Source organism: Perca fluviatilis, chromosome 4 (genome assembly GCF_010015445.1).
Source record: "Perca fluviatilis chromosome 4, GENO_Pfluv_1.0, whole genome shotgun sequence".
Classification (NCBI taxonomy): domain Eukaryota; kingdom Metazoa; phylum Chordata; class Actinopteri; order Perciformes; family Percidae; genus Perca; species Perca fluviatilis.
Window position 1 is genome coordinate 16,580,632 of NC_053115.1, and position 25,301 is coordinate 16,605,932.

At 39.9% G+C, this 25,301-nt stretch overlaps 2 protein-coding genes across 4 annotated transcripts; one reads left to right on the forward strand and one right to left on the reverse strand.

Moving 5' to 3' along the window:
• Positions 1-417: 417 nt before the first annotated feature.
• Positions 418-2,550, reverse strand: gpx1b (glutathione peroxidase 1b). The gene is made up of 2 exons (XM_039796554.1): positions 2,256-2,550; positions 418-813 (listed from the first exon to the last, which is right to left on the reverse strand). Exons 1-2 carry the CDS (start codon positions 2,466-2,468, stop codon positions 463-465), a joined length of 564 nt encoding a protein of 187 aa, XP_039652488.1. The 5' UTR covers positions 2,469-2,550; the 3' UTR covers positions 418-462.
• A 1,230-nt stretch (positions 2,551-3,780) lies between these two features.
• Positions 3,781-24,784, forward strand: fancd2 (FA complementation group D2). 3 transcript variants are annotated; one of them, XM_039796555.1, is made up of 44 exons: positions 3,781-3,816; positions 4,533-4,593; positions 4,966-5,100; positions 5,208-5,275; positions 5,358-5,464; positions 5,612-5,672; positions 5,828-5,880; positions 5,983-6,061; positions 6,233-6,357; positions 6,469-6,556; positions 6,675-6,779; positions 6,907-7,007; positions 7,147-7,258; positions 7,398-7,433; positions 8,459-8,605; positions 8,733-8,867; positions 8,974-9,105; positions 9,312-9,419; positions 9,516-9,625; positions 9,734-9,788; positions 12,941-13,060; positions 13,159-13,232; positions 13,347-13,484; positions 13,666-13,766; positions 13,874-13,989; positions 14,083-14,191; positions 14,298-14,396; positions 14,491-14,585; positions 14,668-14,823; positions 15,058-15,174; positions 16,603-16,731; positions 16,845-16,963; positions 17,118-17,228; positions 18,939-19,069; positions 19,156-19,255; positions 19,577-19,699; positions 20,298-20,391; positions 20,514-20,585; positions 20,879-20,917; positions 21,012-21,086; positions 21,557-21,631; positions 21,830-21,976; positions 22,055-22,162; positions 24,319-24,784. In XM_039796555.1, the coding sequence occupies exons 1-44, from the start codon at positions 3,796-3,798 to the stop codon at positions 24,394-24,396; spliced, it is 4,365 nt and encodes a 1,454-aa protein (XP_039652489.1). In that variant the 5' UTR covers positions 3,781-3,795; the 3' UTR covers positions 24,397-24,784. The 3 variants fall into 3 exon arrangements, with proteins under 3 accessions (XP_039652489.1, XP_039652490.1, XP_039652492.1); XM_039796556.1 differs by lacking the exon at positions 3,781-3,816 and adding an exon at positions 3,971-4,296; XM_039796558.1 differs by lacking the exon at positions 3,781-3,816 and adding an exon at positions 3,971-4,255.
• Positions 24,785-25,301: the final 517 nt, after the last annotated feature.

Consider the following 25,301-nt stretch of genomic DNA (forward strand, 5'->3'; position numbering starts at 1 on the left):
ACACATATATATATATACACATATATAACAATATATATACAATATATACAATATATATATACACATATATATAACATATATATATACACAATATATATACACAAATATACACACAATATATACACACACACAAACAAATATATATATATACATATATATACACATATATATATACACATATATACACATATATACACAATAATATAATATACACAATATAATATATATATATATAAATATAAAAATAATATAAAAAGAAGAAGAGAAGACAATAAATAAAGAAAGAGACAAGGTTTACACACAGAAATATAAAATAATCAATACATCAAAGAGTGAGATACCTTAAGGAAAGCAATGAACAGACACACAGCTGCAAGGAAAACTGGAATTGGCACATGGTGGGGGAAATACAGAAATTGGCAGCTGTAGGATGGGTGAACAACGTTTAGGAGGACGGCTTCATTAGTTGGCCTGGCTGAGGAGCTTCTTGATGTCTCCGTCGATGTCGCTGGTGAGGAACCTCCTGCTGTAGCGCTTGAAAGGCTCTCCATCTGGCCCGATGAGGAACTTCTCGAAGTTCCACGCCACGTCGTTCCTGCAGACCGGGCTCCAAATGATTAACTTGGGGTCATTCATCAGGGCGGTTGGTTCGTCGCTGGGGAACGGGAGCTTCTCCCTCAGGAACACAAACAGGGGATGGGCATCTTTCCCGTTCACATCCACTTTCTCCAGGAGCTGAAACTTTGGCTCAAAGCCATTTCCAGGACGGATGTACTTCAGAGACACGAGGATTTCTTCATTCTTGCAGTTCTCCTGCATGGGTTAATCAGAAGGTTGTATGTGATTATGTGACATTTTAGGAAGCAGACAGGTGCAGGTCACTATAAGAAGTTAAAGTGATAAAGTCTAACATGGCATTAAGTCTTTAGAGACATGTCAAAGAGAACTATGATGTTTTGTGAGGAGAGTGATCAGCAGATACTGTCATGGAACAATAAAGGTTTGAAGTTGTCATTTTGTTACTTTTATTGTAAACCAGTATTGTTACTATTGTTTTTTTTTCTACTAACAGATGGCTCAAGTTTGTGGGTGGGTTGTTGGGAGGTGGGCAAGAAGCCTATATTTTTGATGTATTTGAATACATATGTTGAAAGACTGTTGGTTGTTTAAAATCAATAAAAAAAATAAGGATAAAAAAAAAAAAGGTTTGAAGTTTTAAAAAAGTGGGATTTTTTGTCTTTCAGCAGTCCAACATTACAATTTTAATACCACTTTGAATTAACCCATACTTACTTAAGGTGTAATAATTTGATGCTGACCAGTAAACATCACAAAACTAACTCTTGGTTTGCCTGGAGCCCACAGAGGATCACATAGATTGTATGAATGCTCTCTCAACGTTTGCTTTATCTTTTTATCTGGGTTTTTCATAAACAGAAGGAACCTCTCCCCATAGACCGTTAGACTGAACTTCCTGCTGATAATTTCAACCATCACTTCTGTAACCGTAAGATATTAACAGGCTATTGTTGCCATTTACACTCCGTTAATAAATGACATATTGCTTATTGTGTTCCTTATAATGGCGAAGCAGAATACATTGCATGCATTACGTTACGAGGAAACACTTACAACTTGTTAGGTGTTTGGCAACCGACACTACCACAATTTCCTCATTCCAAAATATCCAACATTGCGGAAACTGCTCACAGTAATTTATCACCAGGAAATAAAAAATAAAAAATAAAAATCTATGCTTGAATATTTTTTTACTTTTCGAATTTTTAACCATTGGTTTAATGTAACGTTAGGCTAATAATGTACTTGGATTACGGTCAGTACAGTTATAAATTGGTATCTAGATCTAAAACAAGCCAGTAAACGTGTACAGGCTAAAGCAAGTCTAAAACAGGAAACTTCTTGAATTTGATTCAAGCACAAATTGATTCTAATAATAGTTTTATAATATCCTTTCTTTTTTTAGGGGCATTTTTAGGCCTTTATTTTCACAGGACAGAAGAAGACATGAAAGAGGAGAGAGGGGGAAATACATACAGTAAAGGGCCGCAGCTCGTAGTCGAACCCGCGGCCACTGCGTCGAGGAGTAAACAGCTATATACTCTGCTCTACCAACTGAGCTAACTGTAACATCCTTTCTAAATTCTAAAAGCACGTGGGCTATTTTCGAGGTAATAATAAAAAATAAAAAATATTAACCACAGTGTGCCTAAAAGTCAAGAGCAGAATGTTCTCACCTGATGGCCGAACTGGTTGCAGGGTACTCCCAGGATAACGAGCCCCTTGCTGCTGTACTGCTCATGAAGCGCGTTCATCTGGGTGTAATCCCTGGTGGTCGTACCTCAGAGAGACGCGACATTCTCAATGAGGACAACTTTGCCCTGCAGGGAGGAGAAATTAAACGTTTCTCCTGATAATAGTTTGGCCGTGAGGTCGTAAAATTTAGCCATTCTTGCCCTTCTTGATACCTCGTCCCTTTGATAACAGTGACAACGTTCCCTTTACTTCCGATAGCTAAGCCACTCAACTGCATCTTGAGCCAGCCTTATATGACCTAATATGGTCAAAGATCTTGTATTTAGCTGCCAAGACAGTTCAAACCCTGCAGCCTGCGGGACGGCCGATTTGAACGTACCATCATTCCACGTAATATGAAAAGCCAGGACTGATAAAATATATATTTACTCATAGTAAGTAAAAACTATTAAAAAGTAAATAAATAAATAAGATTTATTAAGTCAAAGTAAAAAAAAATGTGTTTGGTGCATACGTTAAACGGGAGGAAATAAAAATAAAAGCAAAGTACTGCAACAATCAAGAACATAAATACAGAATAGAAATGACAATAAAATAGAAAATAAAAATTACAATAAAACAAAAAATATGTTACCAAAACAAATGCTATAACAAATGTGTAAATGACTAAATACATTTATATTATTTATTATTATTATAAATACATTTGTACGGTTTTGTATCTCTTTCATTTTTCTGTTGACTTATGTATTAATATTTTTATTTTGTAATTTTCTTTTTCTTTTTTCCTGGCGAAACTTGGTCTCCACGCATGCAATGAAACATGCCGAAATGATTATTTGAAAAATAAACAAACAAACAAACAAACTAAAAAAGTCAACTAATGCACCAGGGGTTAATATTTAATTACTGAGCAAAATATTGAAGCCGTGAAAATATTTAAGGGGATTGGTCTCTGTGAGTTAGCCAGTTGATTGCTGTATTAAACTGTTGGGTTCAGTTACTCAAAGTACTGCTAGTTTAATGACAGGTGCAGTTTATTCACTCAGCTGCAAGATAGCTGCATCGGTACTTTACTTTAAAAAGAGCATCCTCCTCACTTTTGGTAACAAAACGGCTCATTAAGTTCGTAAATCAAGATGTTACACCTTTGATGCTACTGGACTGTTCTATGCGAGGCGAAGGAGGACGCAGGTAGCAGTGAAACCGCTGGATCAACTGTACACTCTTCGATGTAGTTGCGCACATAGATTATGTCTATGGTTGCGCAGGTACCATAGACAGTATGGCAGGTACAGCCAGAGACACAACGCTTTGGGGTTTATTCCCCTACACGGCGTATCCCGGAAAAAAGTCTCCAAGGATAAATCATTGACATGTATAGGGAGTTCTAACCCCGCCTAACAACGGACAATTTGTTTGTATAAATTGCGGCACAATGCTAGAAAAGTAGAGAGAACGTGTACTTTTTGCATGTGAGAAATATAATGATAGTAGAAATGGAAGGAGAGAACTCAATACATGATATACTTGAAGAAAAGGGTATGACTGCATTCATTTTTCTTAATAATACTGGTATAATGAAAAAAATATAAGTGTTTTTTTTTTTTTTATTAATACAAGCCTAGACTCAATACACTCCTGTACAGTTGGTGGCGGTATACTACAAAAATAGGAAGAAGAAGAAGAAGAGAATTAGAGACCGTCAAAAAACAAGTTGTCATCTTGGTAGTGTTGAACGACGAAACCAATTTTAATAGCAGAACAGAGACTTTAGTCAACAGACTAACTTCTAAAGGAGCTATATATCAAATGTATAATTGACGTATTGGTCATTTAATTCTAGCTGTTACCGCATGTTACCTAAACTCCAAGAAGATGACCACTGACACAGATCCCTAACTGTGGTTGATGACGGCGCGCACAGCACATTGGCGCGGGAGTTTGTTTTGTAACTTCTGTGTCTGTCTGTCGGTTCTGGGTTAGTAGTATCGTCGTCTGTGGGTTCGTCTGCCAATAAACGTATGTCTCAATTTTATCATTCTGAATGATTCTGGCGGCCGAGAACCTAACCTCGATATAACGGACCAGCATGTTTGTGTTATAATAATTTAATTACTGGACTAGCTAATACCTAGCCACTGTATTTTTCCTGTAACGTTATAGGTCCAGTAAAGCTAACTTATACCAATATTAGCTTGTTTGCTACTGTGGATGCTAGCCTGGTCTAGCTATTAAAAACCTGTCCTTTTCATCAGATGATGCGTAAAAAGCGACGCCCCTGTCTGGATAAAGGGGAGGAAGCTGCTACGACTACTAGTAAGTTTAATGTAACGTTGACATTAACATCACATCAATTCATAACCATGTGTCAGTAAAGTTAAAGCGTTTCCCAGCTTGCCAACCTAACGCTAGGTATCCAAATTCCCAGATCCCTATCACACTGTAACGTTAACTATATTCTTTACATTAAGATCACAACAGTATGACATAGTCTGACAGGACCACTGCATGTTTGACAACTGACATCACACTGACATGATTGCACCAACATACAAGGCAAACTTGCACAATATCCCGTTCCCCTCATAACCTGATATCACCTTGTCTAAAACATTGTCTATATGTGGGAGCCCAGTTTTCTCTTCTGGATGTTGTTTTATTAAAGTTTTATTCTCTTCTCCTATATAGAGGCAAAGAGGAGTCGCAGCAATGGTCGCCAAACAAAGGAACCTGCCCCAGAAGAGACGAATGAAAGTGTATTTAGCGTCTTTCTTCGTGAGGCAGGTGTCACCTTGAAACCAGGTGGCACATCCAATGAGATTGGTACACGGCACACACTCAATCCAAGTTTCAAAACACACCAGGCCAATAAATGAAATCTGTTTTTTCACTTCTGTTTTTTTTCTGGATCTTTATCTTTTCCCTTCTAGCTGTGGACCAAGTCGTTTTCCAAAAAAGGATACAGAAACAACTACAGAAGAGTCCCAGGTACCCTGGGGTAAGCATATGTGCCCTCCCTATAAAAAAAATCAAGGTTTTTAGCATGAGACAGTTGTACTCACTAATATTTCTTTGGTCAGATTGTACAGGAATTCACCACTGGCTTGGAGTCTCATATTGAGGACCCTGAGCTGTTTAGGAACTGCCTTCTTCCATGTGTCCCACGATTGTCTGATGGAGACTCCAGGTAACTTATAAAAACACTGAAGGCTAATAGAGGCTACTTTAGGCAGAATTGTAATTTATAAAAGGGGTAAGCTACAACCAAGGCCAAGCTTATGTCAGGGGTCTGTATGCCGTGACATGTTATTTTATCTTATCTTTTGTGTTGCAGTTGTGGCAGCTCATTCCAGGAAAGTCTGCTACGCATGCTGTTGGGGATTGAGATGCTGCAGGTCAGATTTTGTGCATAGAGTCTGCCAAAGACAACTACGTCACCCTTCCCTCACAAAGGATGACGCACAAAAAAACAAATCCAAAATGTATTATATAGAGTACATGTACAGTGCATCTTCCACAAATCCTCAATCTACTTTTCTTTTTCCTGCAGACCTTTATTATTAACACCTTGCTCGAGAAACTCCCTGAATTTATGTTTGATGGGTCAGTATTTAATATTGTTCACTTTACAGCATTTGTACCATTTTACACACTTTCTGCCATAGTCTTATTTTTCTAAATGTCATCTTGTTCTGTCCTTCACAGTACTGGAGATGGAGGGCTCAGTATTCCTCACACAATTATTAACCAGCTTAAATGGCTAGACAGAGTCGTGGACAGCAAGGTAGTAATTTCTGTGATGACAGGTTGCATGTACAGTAGTCAAAGCCATTATTAAACATGTTGTTTTTTTTTTTTGCCTTGTAATCATGTATTTCTCCTTCATAATGGTCATCACTAATTTTTAGATGGTGATGTGTTCATTTCTGCCCTCTTTGCGGCCTGTTGTTTGCAGGAGTTGGCAGTGAAGCTCATGGAGCTGGTGTCCGTAGCAGCAGTGGAGGTTCAGCGTGACATCATCACCAGTCTGCCAGAGATACTGGAAGACTCCCAGCACAATGACATAGCCAGAGAGCTCAAGTATGTAGAACAGTAAATCTGTACCACTAGTCGGTGGTTCTTGTTTTGTATGAATTGTGTCAGAGTTTCTGATGATGCTTATGCTTGTATTTTCATCCCTGTTCTCTGTAGCTCTTTACTCCAGGAGAACACTCAGTTAACTGTCCCCATCCTGGATGCCCTCTCTAGTCTGAACCTCAGTTACTCACTACTTACTGAGGTGGAACACACACACACACACACACACACACACACACACACACCCACCCACAAATTATTATTATTACAGGCCAAGTGAATGTCACCATGTTGTTAACTGTTACTCTCTGCTCGCTCAGGTCCGTGGAGCCGTTATGACCACTTTGGCTGCTGTGCGACTTGAGGACCTACCTGTGGTGGTCAAGTTCATCCTGCACTCTGTCTCAGCCTCTGATGCATATGAGGTCAGAGCTCAGGGCCATGTCCCAATTTTTCATTTAAAAAACACGACATAGTATTTGTGTTCTCTGGTTGTTATAAGTACATACAATTTGAAATAAAAAATGTGGCATGTGTTTTTGCCGTGCGTAGGTGGTGTGTAATCTTCGTAAAAAGCTGGAGTTGGAGCAGTGTGTTCTCCCTCCTGTGCTGCAGGCCTCCCAGAGCCACATGAAGAGCAGAGGATCAGCAGCGTAAGGCAACACTGTTTCCTTTTTACTCACAACTAATACATCAGTATGTTTTTATCAGGAACCTATTTTAAAGTAGGCCAGTAGGTTCTTGATGTTGTATTCCTGGAGATATAATCTAATAAATCTGGTTTTGGAACAGGTCCGCTTCAACACCAGCCGCTAGCAGCAGCCAGGACAGCGTTGCATTGATGTTGGACGGCATCAAGTCAGCAGTCCGATTCCAGAAAATGATATCTGAGGCTTGGCTCAAGGTGGGAAATGAATCAGTATTCAAGCCCCCTTGTTTTAATTGATTATTTATATTGATTAATAAATAATAAGCTTTTTAATAACCGTCTTCTCAATTTCAGTGTTGCTTTCTAAACTTTTACTTTGTTGTTTTTTTATTAGGCAATAGAGTCTGTGGACGAAGAGGAGGACCATAAGGTGAGTGTCCTCTCCTTAGTTCAGGGTATCCCCATAGTAAATTGGTTTGTGTAAAAGGAACACTCAGATCCCATTCTGTAAGTCTAGAACATTAAGAAAAAAAGGAATTTCTTAATTTTGGCAAAAGTTTTAGTCTGGAGACGATAATGATAGAAAAATGACTTATTACATTATATTACATTACATGTCATTTAGCTGATACTTTTATCCAAAGCGACATACAATTGCTATATATGTCAGAGGTCGTACGCCTCTGGAGCAACTAGGGTTTAAGTGTCTTGCTCAGGGACACATTGGCTGATGTATCACAGTGGGAATTGAACCCAGCTCTCCCACACCACAGGCATGTGTCATATCCACTGCCCCACCCCCATGTTATTATTATACAGTATATTAGCATATATCATACTGTACAATAACAATCATCTTTAAAATCAGTCATCGAACCCTTATTTGTATTGTTCACATTAAAGGAACACGCAGACTTATTGGGACTTTAGCTTATTCACCGCATCCCCCAGAGTTAGATTTGTCCATACCTACCCTACTCATCTCCGTGCGTGTCGTAACTCTGTCTGATGCACCCACCGCTAGCCTAGCTTAGCACAGATCCTGGAGGTAACTGGCTCCAACTAGCCTACTGCTCCCAATAAGTGTCAAAATAATGCCAACATGTTCCTATTTACATGTTGTGATTTGTATAATCACAGCGGGTACAAGTAACAAGGTCACATGAGACACAGCCGTCTTCTAACAGTATAAAAACTGGGAACTATATTCTCAGAAGGCGAAGCACTGCTACTTGGGCGGAGTGATTAGCGCAACACCTGAAAAGCACTGTTGTTACTCTCTGCTCCTCACCACGGGGCTTCTCGTGTGCTGCGAGCAAATCACTCCGCCCAAGTAGCAGGGTATGTATGGACTTATCTAACTCTGGGGGGTACGGAGAATAAGCTAAAGTCCCAATAAGTCGCGTGTTCCTTTAATGTGTGTCTGTGGGGAATCTATGTGCTCTGCCATGTCAGGTAATAGATCTGCTGGTGCTGTTCATCCTCCATTCCACCAATGCCAACCAGAGCCGGCGGGGAGCGGAGAGGGTGCTGAAGGTGAAAGTGAGGGCTGGACTGATCCAGGACGCTCTGCTCCAGAGGACCTTCAGGGACTATGCTCAGGTGGGTCAGTCTGCAGACGTACAAGCTGAAATATAACTACTGTAGCACGGTGCACTTTCTTTGTTTAGACTGTTGTAGACATTATTATACGGATAATATGTTGTGTTAATTAATGATGACACTCTAGGTCATGCGAGGGTATTTCCCCTCCATCCTGGCTCTGGCTCAGAGTTTGTTGCGCTCCCCTGACCCCTGCGTGGTGCCTTTTGGTGGACACATGTACCGACACTCATTCGTTGCTTTTGACTCTTACTGCCAACAGGTGGGTTTGCGATTATTATTATTTTATTTTTTTTAAGTTCGTAAGAGGGTTTTATCTGTTATTTTAATTCAGTCGTTTTAATTCTGTTCTGTATTATGTTTTTTAGGAGGTGGTGGGCTCTTTAGTGACCCATGTGTGCAGTGGAGTGGGGGGGGAGGTGGACATGGCTCTGGAGCTGCTCTGCGGCCTCGTTACAGAGAAGCCCTCAGAAATGGCCCTGTATGCTGTTTTTGTCAAGGTAAGGAGGTGATCCATACATCAGCTATTGTAGCTGCTAACCAAACCGCACTTAAAAAACGTATGAATGATGAATAAAAATGTAAGCACAATCGATGTACCAACAGCTCGTAGCTAGCAAGGGTCCCTGATGGTTTTCTTACAGAGGTTTAGTATTTTCCCACTGTGTTTGGTTTAGTTTTGAACTGAGCACAATGTTTGACACAGGGAATCTTGGACTACATGGACAACCTCACACCCCAACAGATCCGCAGACTCTTCCACCTTCTTAGCAGACTGGCCTTTGGGCAACAGCAGCAGGGATCTCACATCCAGGTGCCTGTATACAAGAGAATTCTGCTTTTTCCCCTGCCTTTTCTTGTCATCCTCTCAACGGCTGACCTAGCTTTCTCTTTCTGTTTGTCCCCTCAGGATGACATGCACATAGTGATCCGCAAACAGCTCTCCAGCACTGTGCCCAAGTACAAGCGTATTGGCATCATTGGTGCTGTCATGATTGTAGGCAGCATGGGGGCCTTCAGGTAAGGGGGGGGGCCGTGACTCACAGGCATAACAGGCAATATTTTCCTTATTCATTCTGTCACTTTATCTTTCTATATGTCTTGATCACACTTTCTGCTGCCCCTCAGGCCTAAAGTGAAGGAGTCACAGAATGGGTCGTTACCCAAGGAGACGTTCAGACAGGTACATATGTTAGGCATTTACACAGTCAGAATGAACAATGTGTATTTTTTGCGGTTTGGGATTTTTCATTAGTTTGCTTTTTATTTTATTTATTTTCATTTCAATTTCACTTTATTTGTGGCTCTCAGTTAGGGTTTAATAGTGAGTTATACCTGCAATCCAAATCTTCTCTCCTATTTGTTTGTGTATTTGTTCCTATTTATTATTTTCTGTCTTTTTGTTCTGTGTATCTTATTGTTTCTATTAATTGATCTTGATTATCTTGAGGGGCGAGGAAGTATCTCATAAATGTAGATCTTATTAAACAATAACATTTGATTTGAAATATTTTTTTGAAAACATCCAAAAGCCTGTGACTAAAATTCTTATTTTGCATTTAATTTGGTTTTATAAGTTGCTAAGATGGCTTTGTGTAATTTTGCCATCTTGTTCACTTTTTCTTTTGGTAAGTGGCCGTGTTTTATCAAGTGATAGTGTGTGTGTGTGTGTGTGTGTATATATGTGTATATATATGTGTGTGTGTGTATATATGTGTATATATATGTATGTGTATGTATATATATATATATATATATATATATATATATATATATATATATATAATCCAGAAATGCGTAACAAAACATAAACAGATTTCCCTGACATTAGTTATTTGTAGTTATTTATGAGTCCTCACTAAAATAATATAATAATCCAGTTTAAAAATAAATTTGTTTGTTTTATTGTCTCAACAAAACAGAGGAACATCAAAATATATTAAAGTTCTGATAAATGTATAAAAATACAAACTTAAGATATGAAACTTAAAGTCCTTTGAACAAAGACACAATAACAAAAAAATCTAATCGTGTTGTCATCAGGTATGTCGTAGAGTGCCCTCTGGTGGACAAACTATGCAACGCAACACTCATAATGTGGTTGAAGGGTGTTTCGTCCATTTTTATTTTGTTTTTTAAATATTCATTTATCAGCCATTATAAATGCCGATACCGATAGTTTGGAAAATGCCTAATATCTGCCGATAATATCGGCCCACCGATATATCGGTCGGGCTCTAAAGGCCGGGACACATCAGGCCGATTATCGGCCGTGGGACAGTCTGGCGAGGTCAGTGACTCAAATCTGTTCGGTGTGTCCCGTGCCGTCGTCTGTCTGGGGGGCTGTCGGCGTTCATTTTGGCCGACCTGACATGTTCAGTCGGCGGCAGGGAAATCTGAACTCACCCGGAAATGACGAGCGGAATGAGGTGACTAGAGTCTCTCAAAATCTGACGAATCTTTTAAACTGACCTTTGTTGAGCTGAAATGAAGACAGATTCAGACACTGCATGGCCTATTTCTCACTTAAAATGTTTTCAGAAATATGTTTCAGTGAACTATTTTAGTACAATATGAGATCGTATTCTGAACGGCCGCCATGACAGTCTGGCCCTGAATTTCCGGAGAAAACAAACCCATGTGACGCGTTCGTCCAATCAGCTGCCGGTTTTCATTTCTTTTCATTACAGATTAGCGCCGCCTGCTGTTATAGAGATGTATTACGTCTCGTCTCCTCTCGTCTTTTTGGTGTGTTCTGTGGCAGTTTTTTGGACCTCGGGGACGCGACTGATCATATCGACGGGGTTTTCCGTCAACGGTCGCCCGTCGGCTATATGTGTCTACACCATAACTGATCCTTGTTTATAACTTAGATTCTTTTTTTTTTTTTTCCACTGTCCCGTTTTACGAATAAAGAAAGAAGAAAAAAACAAAAACATCATGTGCCTTACATTACAATACATTATTCTACCAGTCAAATGCTATATTGGATTGGATCAGAACCGGTGCCTTATATTCAGACAGACAACCCCTCTATTGCCATCAGGAAGGAGCCCCAGACTTGATTAAAGATATCCTCTCTCCCCATTACTCTGTAAGTGACTGGCTCATATGTAGCCATTCTTGTCATTTGTTCAGTCCATTCCCTAAAACAGCACAGAGTAGATGACTTCCAGTGTCGCAGAATTATTCTACATCCTGTTGTAGTAGCCAGACGTATCCATAGTCTTTGTCTACTGGTCAGAGTGTTATTGTCTGGCAGCAGACCAAGAATACACAGAGCTCGGGTCTTGGTGAGTTGTAATCCGAATAGATCTATAACTTTGATTCTAACCTTTATATAATTTACATTTGCTTCCAATAGGGGTTTGGGTGGGGTCAGCAGCACTACCTTAGGGCTGTATATAGAGTAAATAAATAACCCTTCATTTGGCGGTTGCATTCAAGCCTCTGACTCAAGCACAGACTCAGTTGATTTACACACTGCGCACCAGCTACAGCTTTTCTCTTTGCTAACTAAACCTGTGCTGTGAACTCCCTGCGGAAGAGGTCAAGCAAAAACATTAGAATTGTAATATTTTCTCCTGCCACAAACTATAAAAAGGCACATTATTATATGTTGAGGAGTATTCTCTCACTTCTTGTTAAACCTCCCAACATGGTTGGGTGATCTGATGTGCTCTGGTCTGTAGATATCTTTATGTATAGGTGTATTGGTGGTTCAGCCCGAAATTGTTTCCTTCTACTGCTGCTCCATAGAGAGTATACTGTCTGCGTTACTGCATCTGTGTGTGGTTTGCCAGCTGCACAGCAGCAGAGAGGAAGGCGCTCCAGAGGGTAGTCGCCACCGCCCAGAAAATCACTGAGTGCCCTCTCCCCTCCTTGGATGATCTTTATAGCTCTCGCTGCCTTAAAAAAGCCAAGAGCATACTCAAAGATCCATCTCACCCCGGACACTCTCACACGTTTGAACTGCTGCCCTCGGGCAGACGTTTTAGGACATTTAAAACAGTAACAAACTGATTACTGAAAACAAAAACTGTTTTTATCCAAGAGCCATCATTAAACTTAATGCCATTTGAGTTTAAGGATGAATCATGCAGTGAATGTTTTTGTTTGTGTGGTATGCCTGTGTTTTTAACTTTCCTTTTTAAACTATTCTTTTTATAGTGACTTCTAGAGACTTTTTATGCATATACATATTTATTTTCCTTCTTTGCACTTTTTACAGATTTTTTGCACTGAGAGGACTGCATTCAATTTTGTTGTACATGTACAATGACAATAAAGACTATTCTATTCTTTTCTCTCTTCTTTTTCTATTGCTTGTTGCAGGTGACGGCCCTGTTGGAGCTGGTGAAGTCTAGCAGTGAAAGCTCTCCTGAGGCTGCTGCTCTGTACTACGATGAACTGGCCAACCTGATCCTGAGCTCTGCCTTGCACACACAGGTGCAGGTGTGTCTCAAACAAACATTGACCATATTTCTTATTTCTGACACGCAACTAAGGCATGATTAAACATACTGGTCCTGTTGTTTTCCTCCTACCAACAGGAAATGATCGGAAATAGTGTCCTAAATGACTTCCAGGAGGACTTTGTGGTGGATCTAGGGCCAGAAATATCGGGGTTAGTGATGGAATGCTGGCAGCACAAAAAAATGATTTGCTTAAAAAAAATAAAACCTTAAACTTAAAAACATTTATTCCTATAACTACTGTCATTAATCCCTGTGTATCTCAGTCCCTTTCACTTTACGCCGCGCGTGATGTACAACCTGGAAGAAGGGGAGACTCCGGGAATTGCCATCAACCTGCTGCCTCTACTGGCCAAAGACATGCAGAACAAAGGAGAGCACAGTCAAACCAAGAAGGCGAACAAGTCAGTCACCCTACTCTCACCACCTCTAACCAGTAATAATGAGCGACAACAAAATATTTACTTAACAGTGTATTTCACTTGTAGTACAGCCAGATTTACAATTTCAGTTTATTTTCGCAAAACATGAATGTAATTTAAAAGCGATTTTAAATGTGTTCCTTTCTGTATTTTGTTGGGGCAGGCGAGTGTCTCTTCTCTGTCTGTCTCCGTTTTTTCGCCTCCTGAGACTCTGTGAGGAGAAACAGAACCAGGGAGACCTGGATGAGATTGACGGCCTGCTGGGTGAGGAAGTGGAAGTTACGCATTTTCAACCGGAAAGCAGTTTGTTTTCATTTCTATGGCTGTAAAATAATGTGTGTCTGTGTGTGTTTACATTTGCTGGAGGACAGGCTGCCCTCTGATCCTAACAGACATGGATGTATTGGAGAAAACGGAGAGCCTGTCAAAAACTGAGAGGGAGTTCCTCTGTACTTTGCTGTTTCACACCATCAACTGGCTCAGAGAGGTAACTGCATGTGACTGATTTGTACATCACACGTTTTTCTTAAAAGTAGAAGATATGTAACTAAAGCAGTGTCTTGCCCCTGTTTTGTGATAGGTCATAAATGCATTCTGTAGACAAAAAGAAACCGAGATGAAGATGAAAGTGATGACCCGTCTGCAGAACATCACCTACCTTCAGACACTGTTGGAGAGGGTGTTAGCAGGTGAGGTTTTAATCCATCAATACTGGGCATCTCAAAAATCTACCCAGAGTGCCATGTGATGTCAGTTCTAAAAAGTAATTTTCTTTTTCTTTAATGTGTGTTTCAGGAACACCTGGCTATGTTCCACCTGTTGCCAACTTTGATGGAGAATGCACAGATGGGGTTCTACTTAGTTCTGCTGCTCCTGTAAGTAAGGCAAAGAAAGGTAAGAAAGATTTTTCTCCACGTTAATGAAACCAAATACTCTGAATAAGGGAATAAAAACGTACTTAATTATCCAACTCACATATGTTATTTAGATGGCACAGGAAAGAAGAGGAAGGCCCCTGGCAAGAATTCCTCAGAGAGCAGCTCTCAGCTTGAGGAACCAAATGAAGCAGAAAAAACTCAGCAGGTAAACCTTGACCTCTCGTGTTAATCTCTTTTTTTTTTTGGTATGTAACCAAGCTAAAAAGGGGATTCTGCTTGTGCTAAAGGAGCAACCAGAAAAGGAGAAAGAAAAGGAGATCCGTCAAGGTGTCAGTCTGGTGTCCTACAGACCGTTTTTCAGGGAGCTGGACATGGAAGTGCTCGGTGTGCTGCGGTGTGGCTTGCTGTCCCGCTCACTGCTGGACTCAGAACTCCACACCAAGGTAAGGAAAAAATAATAAGTTTTAGGCCTTTTATATGTTTCTTTACTTCTTCACTACATACATACCTGGGAACATTACTACCCAACCATACTCTGACACTGAGACCAATGATTGGAAACCTGGGGATTTATTTGGATTGTAGTGAAATCAGTATCTATGCAGTTTTACAATGTATACGCCACATACATCAATACACAGGTTTTTCATCTCCTCTTATATTCCTACATGATTGAGGTGCAAGAAGAGGTTCTGCTGGGTCCCGCTGAGCTGGTGTTCCTGTTGGAGGATATGCTTCGCAAACTGGAGTTCAGTCTTACAGCTGCCCCTGCCAAGAGACTCCCTTTCTTTAAGGTACAGGAAAAAAAAGCATACAGTAATAAACGCAGATCGGAGAAGTTGGGCTGCGTTCAGCTAACATCTGGCAGCTCCGGCGATTCGCCGCAGGGTTGTGCCGTAGTGTGGGAGTGTCACCTATATGGCCCATTTATGTGTGACGTCCTGTTGGGTTCTTTAACCCCCCCAATGTAGCACAAGTAGACTTTACATTTTACAATTATTATTTTCCGTCAGATCGTTTTTATAATCTTGACATTTCCAGCCGCACTTAAAGGCAGCTTCATAGTATGGAGAAAGTAGTCCATCCGCCGGATGCTTATATTTTCGCTGATTTCCGTGTTCTTTGTGTTGGAATTTTAAACTCCGCTGGATTTCTGAGGACAGTGGTTGACTGCTCTTCAGATCTCTGCATGGTAAATTGAGACAGCTAGCTAGGCTATCAGTCCAATCGTAGTTTTCTCTCGCACGACTATTTTGCAGTGGCTCTGTGCGGAGTTTAGCGCCGCCCATGACGATTGTGATTGGTTTAAAGAAATGCCATTAAACCAGAGCCCGTTTTTCTGCCATCCCGGAATGCTGTGTGGACTAGCCAGACCCTCCTCCGCTCCGTGGCGTGTGGATGGTCTGGCAAAGCGAGATTATGGAGAAAGAGACAATAGAGATGGAGGGCCGGTGCGTTGTGCTGGAAGTTGTTGCAGGAAACAATCAGATGTTACACAAACTCCTGAGCAATTAAGTGCTTGTGTTTTGCTTTTTATCCTCATAGTTTTTTAAAACTGTTTTGTTGCAGCGATAGAGACAGTGGTGTTTACTGTGCAGGACTCCCACACCGCCTCAAAATGGACTGATCGCTCTGATCGCCTGTTACATGGTTGGCCGCCGCAGGGTGACATCAGCTTGCGTTTCTCCAAAAGTTGAATCTGTCTCAACTTTTCGCTGCAGGCCAGGGTCCAAAATGAACTTTTTTGTCCACCAGACAAATGGCTAGTGAATGTTCCTATTTTACCAGCCACTCGATACATTACCAATGTTTTTTGGCTGGTGAGTGAAGCAAATCTACCAGCCACTTGCATATTTTACCAGCATTTGGCTAGTAGATGGTGCTAATTTTGGACCCTGCCGCAGGCCGCTGCAGGTTCTTCAGCGCTCCCCTACCATCTGAACGCGGCCTTATGAAAGCTCTCGAAATGTGAGAATGTTCAGGTCTTTGAAATGTTTGACAATGTCTGGGGGAGAACAGTTTGCAATATACAGTACATTATTGTTTTCTTAGATTTTCCTTTGATGCAGGCAATATACAGTGGCCTGAAGAAAGTACATTTTCTGAGTCTGTCATTAGTCAAGAAGCTTTGAGTGTCAATGATATTTAGTTACAACTGTACAAAGATGTAATTTCTAGGCTTATATGAGAAGAAACTTAATGACAAATATTTTCTTGTGCAGGGAAGGGCAGATAAGAGCGTGGGTTTCTCCCATCTACAACAGAAGAGCTCCAAGGATATTGCTTCCTACTGCGTCCAGCTGCTGCCCACCCTCTGCTCACACCTGGAAAACTGCCACAACCATTTTCAGGTACAAACACAAACGATCTGTAGATATGAGTGAAGACTTTGTCTCTTTCTTCCAGTTGTTTCTAAAAAAAAATTGCTTTGTGTTTGTTTCCATTTGTGCATTTTTTCCCCCAGACACTGCTGTCTGAGAACAACGGCGTTGTGGACGGACCTGCCACAGATGTTCAGGAGCACCAACTGATGTCATCAGGCTACCAGCTGCTCCTGCAGGTCCTGAACTCCACCTTCAGCTGGTGAGGACCAGCACCACTGACTTTCATGTCAGACATTAAATCATTTAACTCTATGAAATGTCAGAGCTGTATGCTATTTGGAAGAGTCAGTCTGGCTTCTTTTGAGTTTTGTCTCTGAAATGTGTCTGTATCTATGTATGTGGGTATTTGTCAGGTCTGGATTCAGCCAACCGGGGCAGCGGAGCTTACTGAAGAAGGCTCTTGGAGTTTTAGCTGAACGACTAAAAGGGGGAGGTAGTGAGTTGACCCTGGAGCAGCTTGTAAAGTAAGTGATAAAGTTTAAGAGCAACAGAGTAACTACTATATATAATGTATGCTTTTTTATTCAGATATTGATCTATTTGTTTATCACATTAAAGCTTTAGTGCGTAACTTTTCTATATTAAAGAACGTCCGTTACATTCAGGCCGTTGCCAAATGAGTTTTTACAACTCTGTATTTCTCAGTATGACTGTTTATAAAACGGTGTCATCCTGCGCAGAAACTTGACTGAAGATATTTGACCTTTTCTGAAGAGTCCATGTTTTTTTAATCCTCCATGTCCTCCTTGGTTACAAGCAACTGCGTGGAGGGGTGGGGGTGGTGCGCGATTATGGAAGGCTTGTGTCATGTGGATGCATCAACCGTGGTGTTGTCATTACTTAGAATTCCTCATGGGGGAGACAGAAACTATGCACTATAGCTTTAAATAGGCCTTGGTGGCCTCTCACTGCTAAAAAAAAAAATTAAATACAGAGCCATTTTTGCTCAGAAAACATATATAAACATAAAATTTACAAAAAACGGCACAATTCTCCAAATAACTGAATAAAGAGCAACTCTTTACAACACAATAGCAATAAATGTATTACTGGTATATAATATCCATGGGCTCAGCAAAGAACAAGGGACATTTCCAAAATGTTCTGCAAGGCAACTCTTAAAGGGGAACTACGCCCCTTTTCAAAATTCATACATGTCATTCCTATTGTCTAAGACAGTGTTTCTCTCTAGGGGTACTTTGGAGGACTGCAGGGGGTACGGGAGATATTTAACAAAATCTTTAATAGTTACAAGGTTGTTGTCCAGAACATTGTTCCTCTTTATGTAAAAATTTTTTTTTCCTACCAAAAATGTGACATTTGTGTCGCCTTCTTTGGACCTAATCTTGCCTTCCTTCCTATACTGTCCTTCTACTTTTTACAAGTTTCTCTCTTTTTTCTTCTTATGTCACTGTTTTTGAAGTTTTTGATACTATTTTGACCTTACTTCTCCTTCTTTCTTCCATCTTTTTCCAAGTTGTTGTCTTTTTATTTTTTTTTTACAGTTTTTGTCTCTTTTTCTCATTAGCATTTACATGTTTTTTTTCAGTTACAAGGTTGTTGTTTAATAAATCTATCGCTGACAGCGCTGTACTGTTCCTGTTTATATACACTTTTTTTTTTTCTACCAAAAATGATTAGGGCTGGTCAGGGGATACTTGACTTAAAGAAACAATTCAAAAGGGGTACATTATTGAAAAAAGTTTGAGAACCACTGGTCTAAGAGACAGTCCAAACATTTTAGTAAACATCAACAACTCTCCCAAATCCCCAAACTGGAGTGACCAAACACTGAAACTCAAATGTGTGATGTCATCAAGTATAAAGTCCCACCAACTGGAGAGTGTTGGGTTGTAAGACTCAGTGAAGGTTGGTTACCACCTGATGACATCTGCTCCTGCTACAGTTACCTCAAAAGGTAACTGAAGAAAGCCCGGTGTGTATGTCACAAGCGAGACTTCTTTGGTTTCTGGCTTTGAAAGAGAGTAGCATGTTTACAAAAATGTATTGGAACTTTCATAGGCCATGGAATTAACATGTTGGAATTTGTAATTTAGGTGGTGTTCTCCTTTTTAATACCAAAAGTGTCTAATAGTGTCAATTACAATGCTTGTAGTTGTGTTTTTGACAGAATAAAATGTACTGTATCTTTTCCCCCTTTTTGCTCTGTTTAGACACAGCTTTGAGTATCTGGTGAACTTCGGCAGCACAATGCCAAGTCTCAGCACAGCCCTGTGTCTCTCCCAGCTTCTGTCCACTGTGTCTGAGAAAGGAGGGAACCCTGCTATCTACAGAGAGCAGACCGGTCAGTCTGATGTGTTTGCCTCACTTAAATCAACTTATCTGCTATCCAATGGACTGTGATGATTAATGCCTAATTGTTCTTCCTAGCTTCCCTCGCAAAACGTTTCCTGAGCCAAGACTGGGTGACAGCCAGCGGAGAGAAGGAGCGAGGGAACAAATTCAATGAAGCGCTTCACACTCTCCTAAGGTGCGTCTGCATGTCAGAAAGGTTTGATGGAATTGATGGAAAGCAACCAATATGCTTGTATTAGTCTCTGGACTGATTAGTGGCAATGGATTTTAGTTAATCACACATATATCGGTATTGGTATATATGATATAAACTGCTTAGGAAATTACCTGTGGCTCTTTAATAAATATTTATACTCCAACAACACATGATGTTAAAGCACCTAGAAGTGTTAGCATGTTTATAAAGCACACAGTTTCTAGCTAACACATTATATATGGTACTGTGTGCATCTAAATGTTTTAATTATGATGTCTTTGTCTTTTCCTCTCTCTGCAGAATTTACCTGGGGCATGTCGATGATGTTCTGAAGGCAGTGGAGGAAATAGCAGGAGAAGGAATCACTGAGCTCCTCAATGCATCAAAAGATGAGAGATCTGCATCCTGGCCCACGCTCAACAGGTAGACCCTCATCCCCATCAGTTCATTGTGCTTAGTTGTCTCAGAGAAAAATGGAAGTTGGCCTGTGAGTTAGTGATTATACAAAAGTAGCCCAGGTTAGAGCTGGGCAATATATCGATATTATATATTATCGATATCATGATATCAGACTAGATATCGTCTTAGATTTGGGATATTGTAATATTGTCATATGGCATAAGTGTCTTTTCCTGGTTTTAAAGGCTGCATTACAGTAAAGTGATGTCATTTTCTGAACTTAACAGACTGTTGTAACTGTTCTATTATTTGCCTTTACCCACTTAGTCATTATATCCACATTACTGGTGATTATTTATCAAAAATCTCATTGTGTAAATATTTTGTGAAAGCACCAGTAGTCAACACTACAATATCGAGGTATTTGGTCAAAAATATTGTGATATTTGATTTTCTCCATATCGCCCAGCCTTAGCACAGATCCATGTGCGCCTGCCTCAGCACGGCCTCATGGCTTACTATGATAACAATAACTTCACAACAATCACATGAACGAGTATGTTTATCCACGCAGTTATTATTCTGTTGTTCATTCATCCAGTATTTTCTTCTGCTTCCTCAGGCAGACATTCCTGGTGTTCTACAAAGTCTTGATGTCAGAGTTGGAAAAGGCCATCAGAAAGATTCCTGCTGGCAAAGTCAGTGACAACCCTGAGGTCAGCCACTAGGTGTCACACTGCACACTGTAGTACTGTACACCTTAATGTACATCAGAGCCACAAAACGTGTGCATGCGTGATTTCTCTAATAAAACATGTAACCCATGTCCTCCTTCAAGGCTCAGCGTGAGAAGCTGCTGACATGGAACCTTGCTGTCAGAGATTTTCATATCCTGGTCAACCTAGTTAAGGTCTGTTTGCATCATCTAATGGCTGTGAATGTCTTTTTGTACAGATTTTAACATTTGACCTCATCTCAGCATTCAGCCTCACTGGGTCATATCTTCCATGTTATGGTATTTCATTAGTTTTGGGTAACTCATACTGTGGATTTAATTAGACGTGCCATTTTATAATCTTTATCATTTAATTTCATCACTTTTATCCCATCTTATCTTTTGTAGACTAGTTAGTCTTTAACAAATCTATGTGTTTCAGTCAGGCTCATCTGCTCATATATTTATTCTCTAATGTCTTCCCACAGGTTTTTGATTCTAGGCCGGTGCTCATTGCGTGCCTAAAGGTGAGTCAGCTACCGTGCGCCTTGAAAAAGATTTCACATTCAGGTGAAACTGCTATTACTTTGTATTAACTGATTGTAATGTTGTCATTGGTAGTATGGCCGCCTTTTCCTGGAGTCTTTCCTAAAGTTGGGGATGCCACTACTGGACAACAGTTTCAAAAGGCACATGGTATGCATGGAATCTTGTCACCTAGTACAGCTAATTAATGCCACATTAAGCTGAACATTAACATTTTCAACAAGTATGGTCTTTGAAAACTGAATACTCTTAAATAGCTGACCTTGATGTTATTATTTCTGCTAACAACTATAGTACACTTTACTCAAGGGAATTTTCCTGGTTTCTGATTTAATATAATCAAAATATTTTGAAATACTCCCACCCAGACCTTCAGAAAATAATGTATTTAAACACATTGTACTAAAGCACAAACAAATTCACAGATTTCATAGTATTCACATAAGATTTTCTAGTTTATTCCTAAACAAGTTGATTCACTTTTATATACAAGTGCATGTTTTCTGCTTCTGTTTCCCTATATCATGGGTTGGCACTAGAGCATGGCTAAGCACAGAAAAACATTTGGTTTGTGTAGAAATGTGCAAAATGAAATGCTGACAGTGCATTGTCTTTTTAAGGAGGATGTCCAGAGCCTGCTAAAAACCTTCCAGCTCAGCACACGGCAGCTCCATCACATGTGTGGACATTCTAAGGTAGCTACAGATCACACAGTTTCTAGCACATTCATATGTGACATCTCCCTGCGTGTACTCGTGCCAAATCTACCAATCCGGGAGTACAAAATATTCCTGTTAAATTAGAGAAAAGACAGCCAGAGTCTGGACAATGCACATGTTAATCCGTGGGTACTCTATAACTAAGTAACCTTGTTATCATGTGTTGGTGCTCAGATTCACCAGGATACAAGCCTGACCAACCACGTACCAGCTTTAAAGAAGTGCCTCGAGCAGTTTGTTTACAGAGTGAAGGCCATGCTGACACTCAACAACTGTCAGGAGGCGTTTTGGATTGGCAACCTGAAGAATCGCAACCTGAAGGTATAACATTACGGAATTTTTATTATGTGTCTGTTCATATTTTGAGTTAATCAGTTAAAGGAATGATATATGCTGCAGGGTGAAGAGATTCTTTCTCAGCGGTCACAAGGAAGTGATGAGGATGATGACGATGGTGAGGAGGAGGAGCAATGTTCACCGCTGCCTCAGGACCAGTCAGAGGATGAGGTACCTGCCATTTCCAGGCATTATGTCAATATCTGATACAGGAGTAGGATTGGCTCCCAGCTGATTTGTTTCAATTTAGACATTTTATTGTTTTATCAGGTATAAGTAAAGATTATGGTTTTTGTATAGAGTATATTTTGACATAAAATAAAACTTTTTGATTCTGTAACATTTTGAGATAATTAGGGATGCACCGATCCGATTTTTTCAGTCCCGATACCAATGCCTGGGTTTTGTGTATCTGTCGATACCAGATACCGATCCGATAACGTTGTTGAATTAATAATAAACTGTATACCTTCCACCTTATACCTTCCTTTAGTCTCTTCCATGTAGAAGAGACTAAAGGCACCAGACTTTCCTAACTAAACATTACTTTGCTAACTAAGACAAAAAAACATAAATGTAATCAGTGTTGGTCATCTTACTTTAAAAAAGTAATTAGTTACAGTTACAAATTACTTCTCCCAAAAAGTAATTGAGTTAGTAACTCAGTTACCACATTGTAAAAGTAATTAGTTACTCAGCAAAGTAACTGACGTTATTTTTTATGTTCTATAACGCTATTACGTTCTATAACATCTTTAACGTCTACAAAAAAACACTATATACAGTAGGCTATTTTAGAACATTTGGTATTTATTTGAACTCAATCGATTGCAGCCTGCAATATGATATGCATAGAAATAAAAACATATAAAAAATAAATATTGAAAATAAAATTCGAGTTCAAAATTAAGCAGCAATAAGTGTCATGTTAGCATGTGTTGATGTGAGGTGCTTCATAAGATTCGAGTTGCTTGAGGCAGACGTGGATAAATTCTTTTTTTCCTGGGCATAGCGTGCATGTTACATAAATATTCTTGCCTTTTAATTTCAATGGGCGAGAGGTAGTGCCGGTACTTCCAGTTCGAGAACACTACCTTTGAAATTCCCTGGCTCGTCGCCATTGTCGCTCTCTTGTGTTTAGTGGTAGTCAGAGTGTGCAGTGAGACAGCGTGAGCAGGGCATCCGCCCACCCAGCCAATCATCATCGCATTTGCAACGGTGTCATCATCCCGACCCCTGCTCTCTCCAGGCAGCTGGTGTGTAGCCAAAGCCTGACACCTCGCGCTTCACTCAACCAAATTGTAACGCGCCACTTTACATTCTCAGTAACGATAACGGCGTTGCAACGATGGGAAAAGTAATTAATTAGATTATTCCGTTACTGAAAAAATAACGCCGTTAGTAACGCCGTTATACTTAAACGCCGTTACTCCCAACACCGGATGTAATGTATTGAATTCTTATTTATTTGTACACTCAACTCTTCCAGCGTGCGACAGAGGGAAAAAAACTAACAAAACTTGATCGGCCCGTGGATCTGTTAGTTTTTCCGATCCCCGATCCAGCTATTTTGTCAATATCGGGAACGATATCCGATCTTAATATGGGATCGGTGCACCCCTAGAGATAATATGACCTAGAGTTTACTACAATCAGCAGTGACTTGACCAAGAATTAGTTGACAAAACGTACTAAAATTGTGTCAAAACTACAGAGACCAACAAGTACTGGGTAAATGTTTTGACAATGTGTGCACATTAATTATACTGTACTATATGAACTGTGGTGCGTTTCAAAACATCAGCCTGGGAGGAATTTTGGAGACTCAGCGGAATACAACAAATTCAGGGAGTGTACCTTGTAAACAAAAGAGAAAAAAAATACTGAATAAAAGCCTTTTCATAAAACTGAACAATGGATAAAGAATGGTAAATAAACTAGTAGAGTAATATGTAAGTAAGTGTAAAGTGGCTGAAAAGATTGGCAGGATTAGAACCACAACGCAGGTTTTATTTGGAAGGATAAGCAGCACACCGTAATAATAGTCATTTATATTGGCCAGCCAAACAATGTGCTTCCACTGCTGCTGAGTTGGCCATTACTCTGTGAAATTTTAAAGCAATACAAGTCAGTCAACAGGCAGTTGAAACTGTAGAGGGAAGTGGGCTGATAAGATAAACGTTGGAGCACTCCAGCAAGCTAATGATTAGTGGCTGACACAGTTAACAGGGAAAACATTATGCAGTTTCTTCCTAATGCTGCTTTATGCAGCTTCACAGCTTTAATTTAGCATGTTTGCCAAATGTTTTTAATGTGCTTTCCATCAGGCCCAGGAGACTGACTCAACAAAGGTCAACAGAGAGGACGATGTGGATCAAGATGATATTACAGATGACTCTGACTGAAAGAACCATAAACTGTTGGTTTTCATTTTAGACTTTTGCATTTGGGTCAAACCCCCATTTGTGGATCACATTTTGACGTTTGAAATGCCAGTTGTAGTGTCTTTACGTTAACACTTTCTAAATGTATTGAATACTGCTACTCAATGGGCAGTGTTCAGGTATAGGATCAATAACACCAGTATATAATCGCAATAACACTGCAAGCACATTTAAAAAAGTTCATGAGATGCTTTTATGTACTTCTACAGGTTGTTTTTTTTCTGTTGAAGATAAAACATGCCTAATAATTAGGTGTTTTACATTAGGTAGGGTTGTGAAAAAAAGTGCTATATGCTTTATTGTATTTGTTTGCCGACAAAATAAAATATAGATTGTTAAAGAATTACAACCCAGAGCATTTTTTTTACTCTTATCCTAGAATGCATCTGTGGTGCAGCCAGACACTCCACATAGCACTGTGGAGATGGGTCTGGGATTGCGAGACTATACAAAAACTGGCCGCACACAGCTTTGAACATACTGCAGCGAGTCAGGAAAACTGTACTTTTTGCTTTGAAACATTATCACACAACTGATTTGTCCTAACTTGTTTACAGAGCGTGTTCTGAGTTTATAAATCTGTCCCCACACACCAACTCCTCTGGATTCTGATCAAATTAGTTTTCCGTTTCGCTTCATATTTTGTCCTTAATGAATTTCCATAGTTTGGTGAATTTGACGTCAGCAGGACTTTTCAATGCTGTTTGAACAAAACCTTTAATGTTTGTGGCTGCAGTCCTTTAAAGCAGCACTGACAACTGTCTGATAGCACCGACATCCTTAACATAAGTTCCTCGAATCATTTATAGAGCAGGGGAATCAGTAAAAGAACTAAATATTAAAAGGAAAACAGAAAATCACCGCTT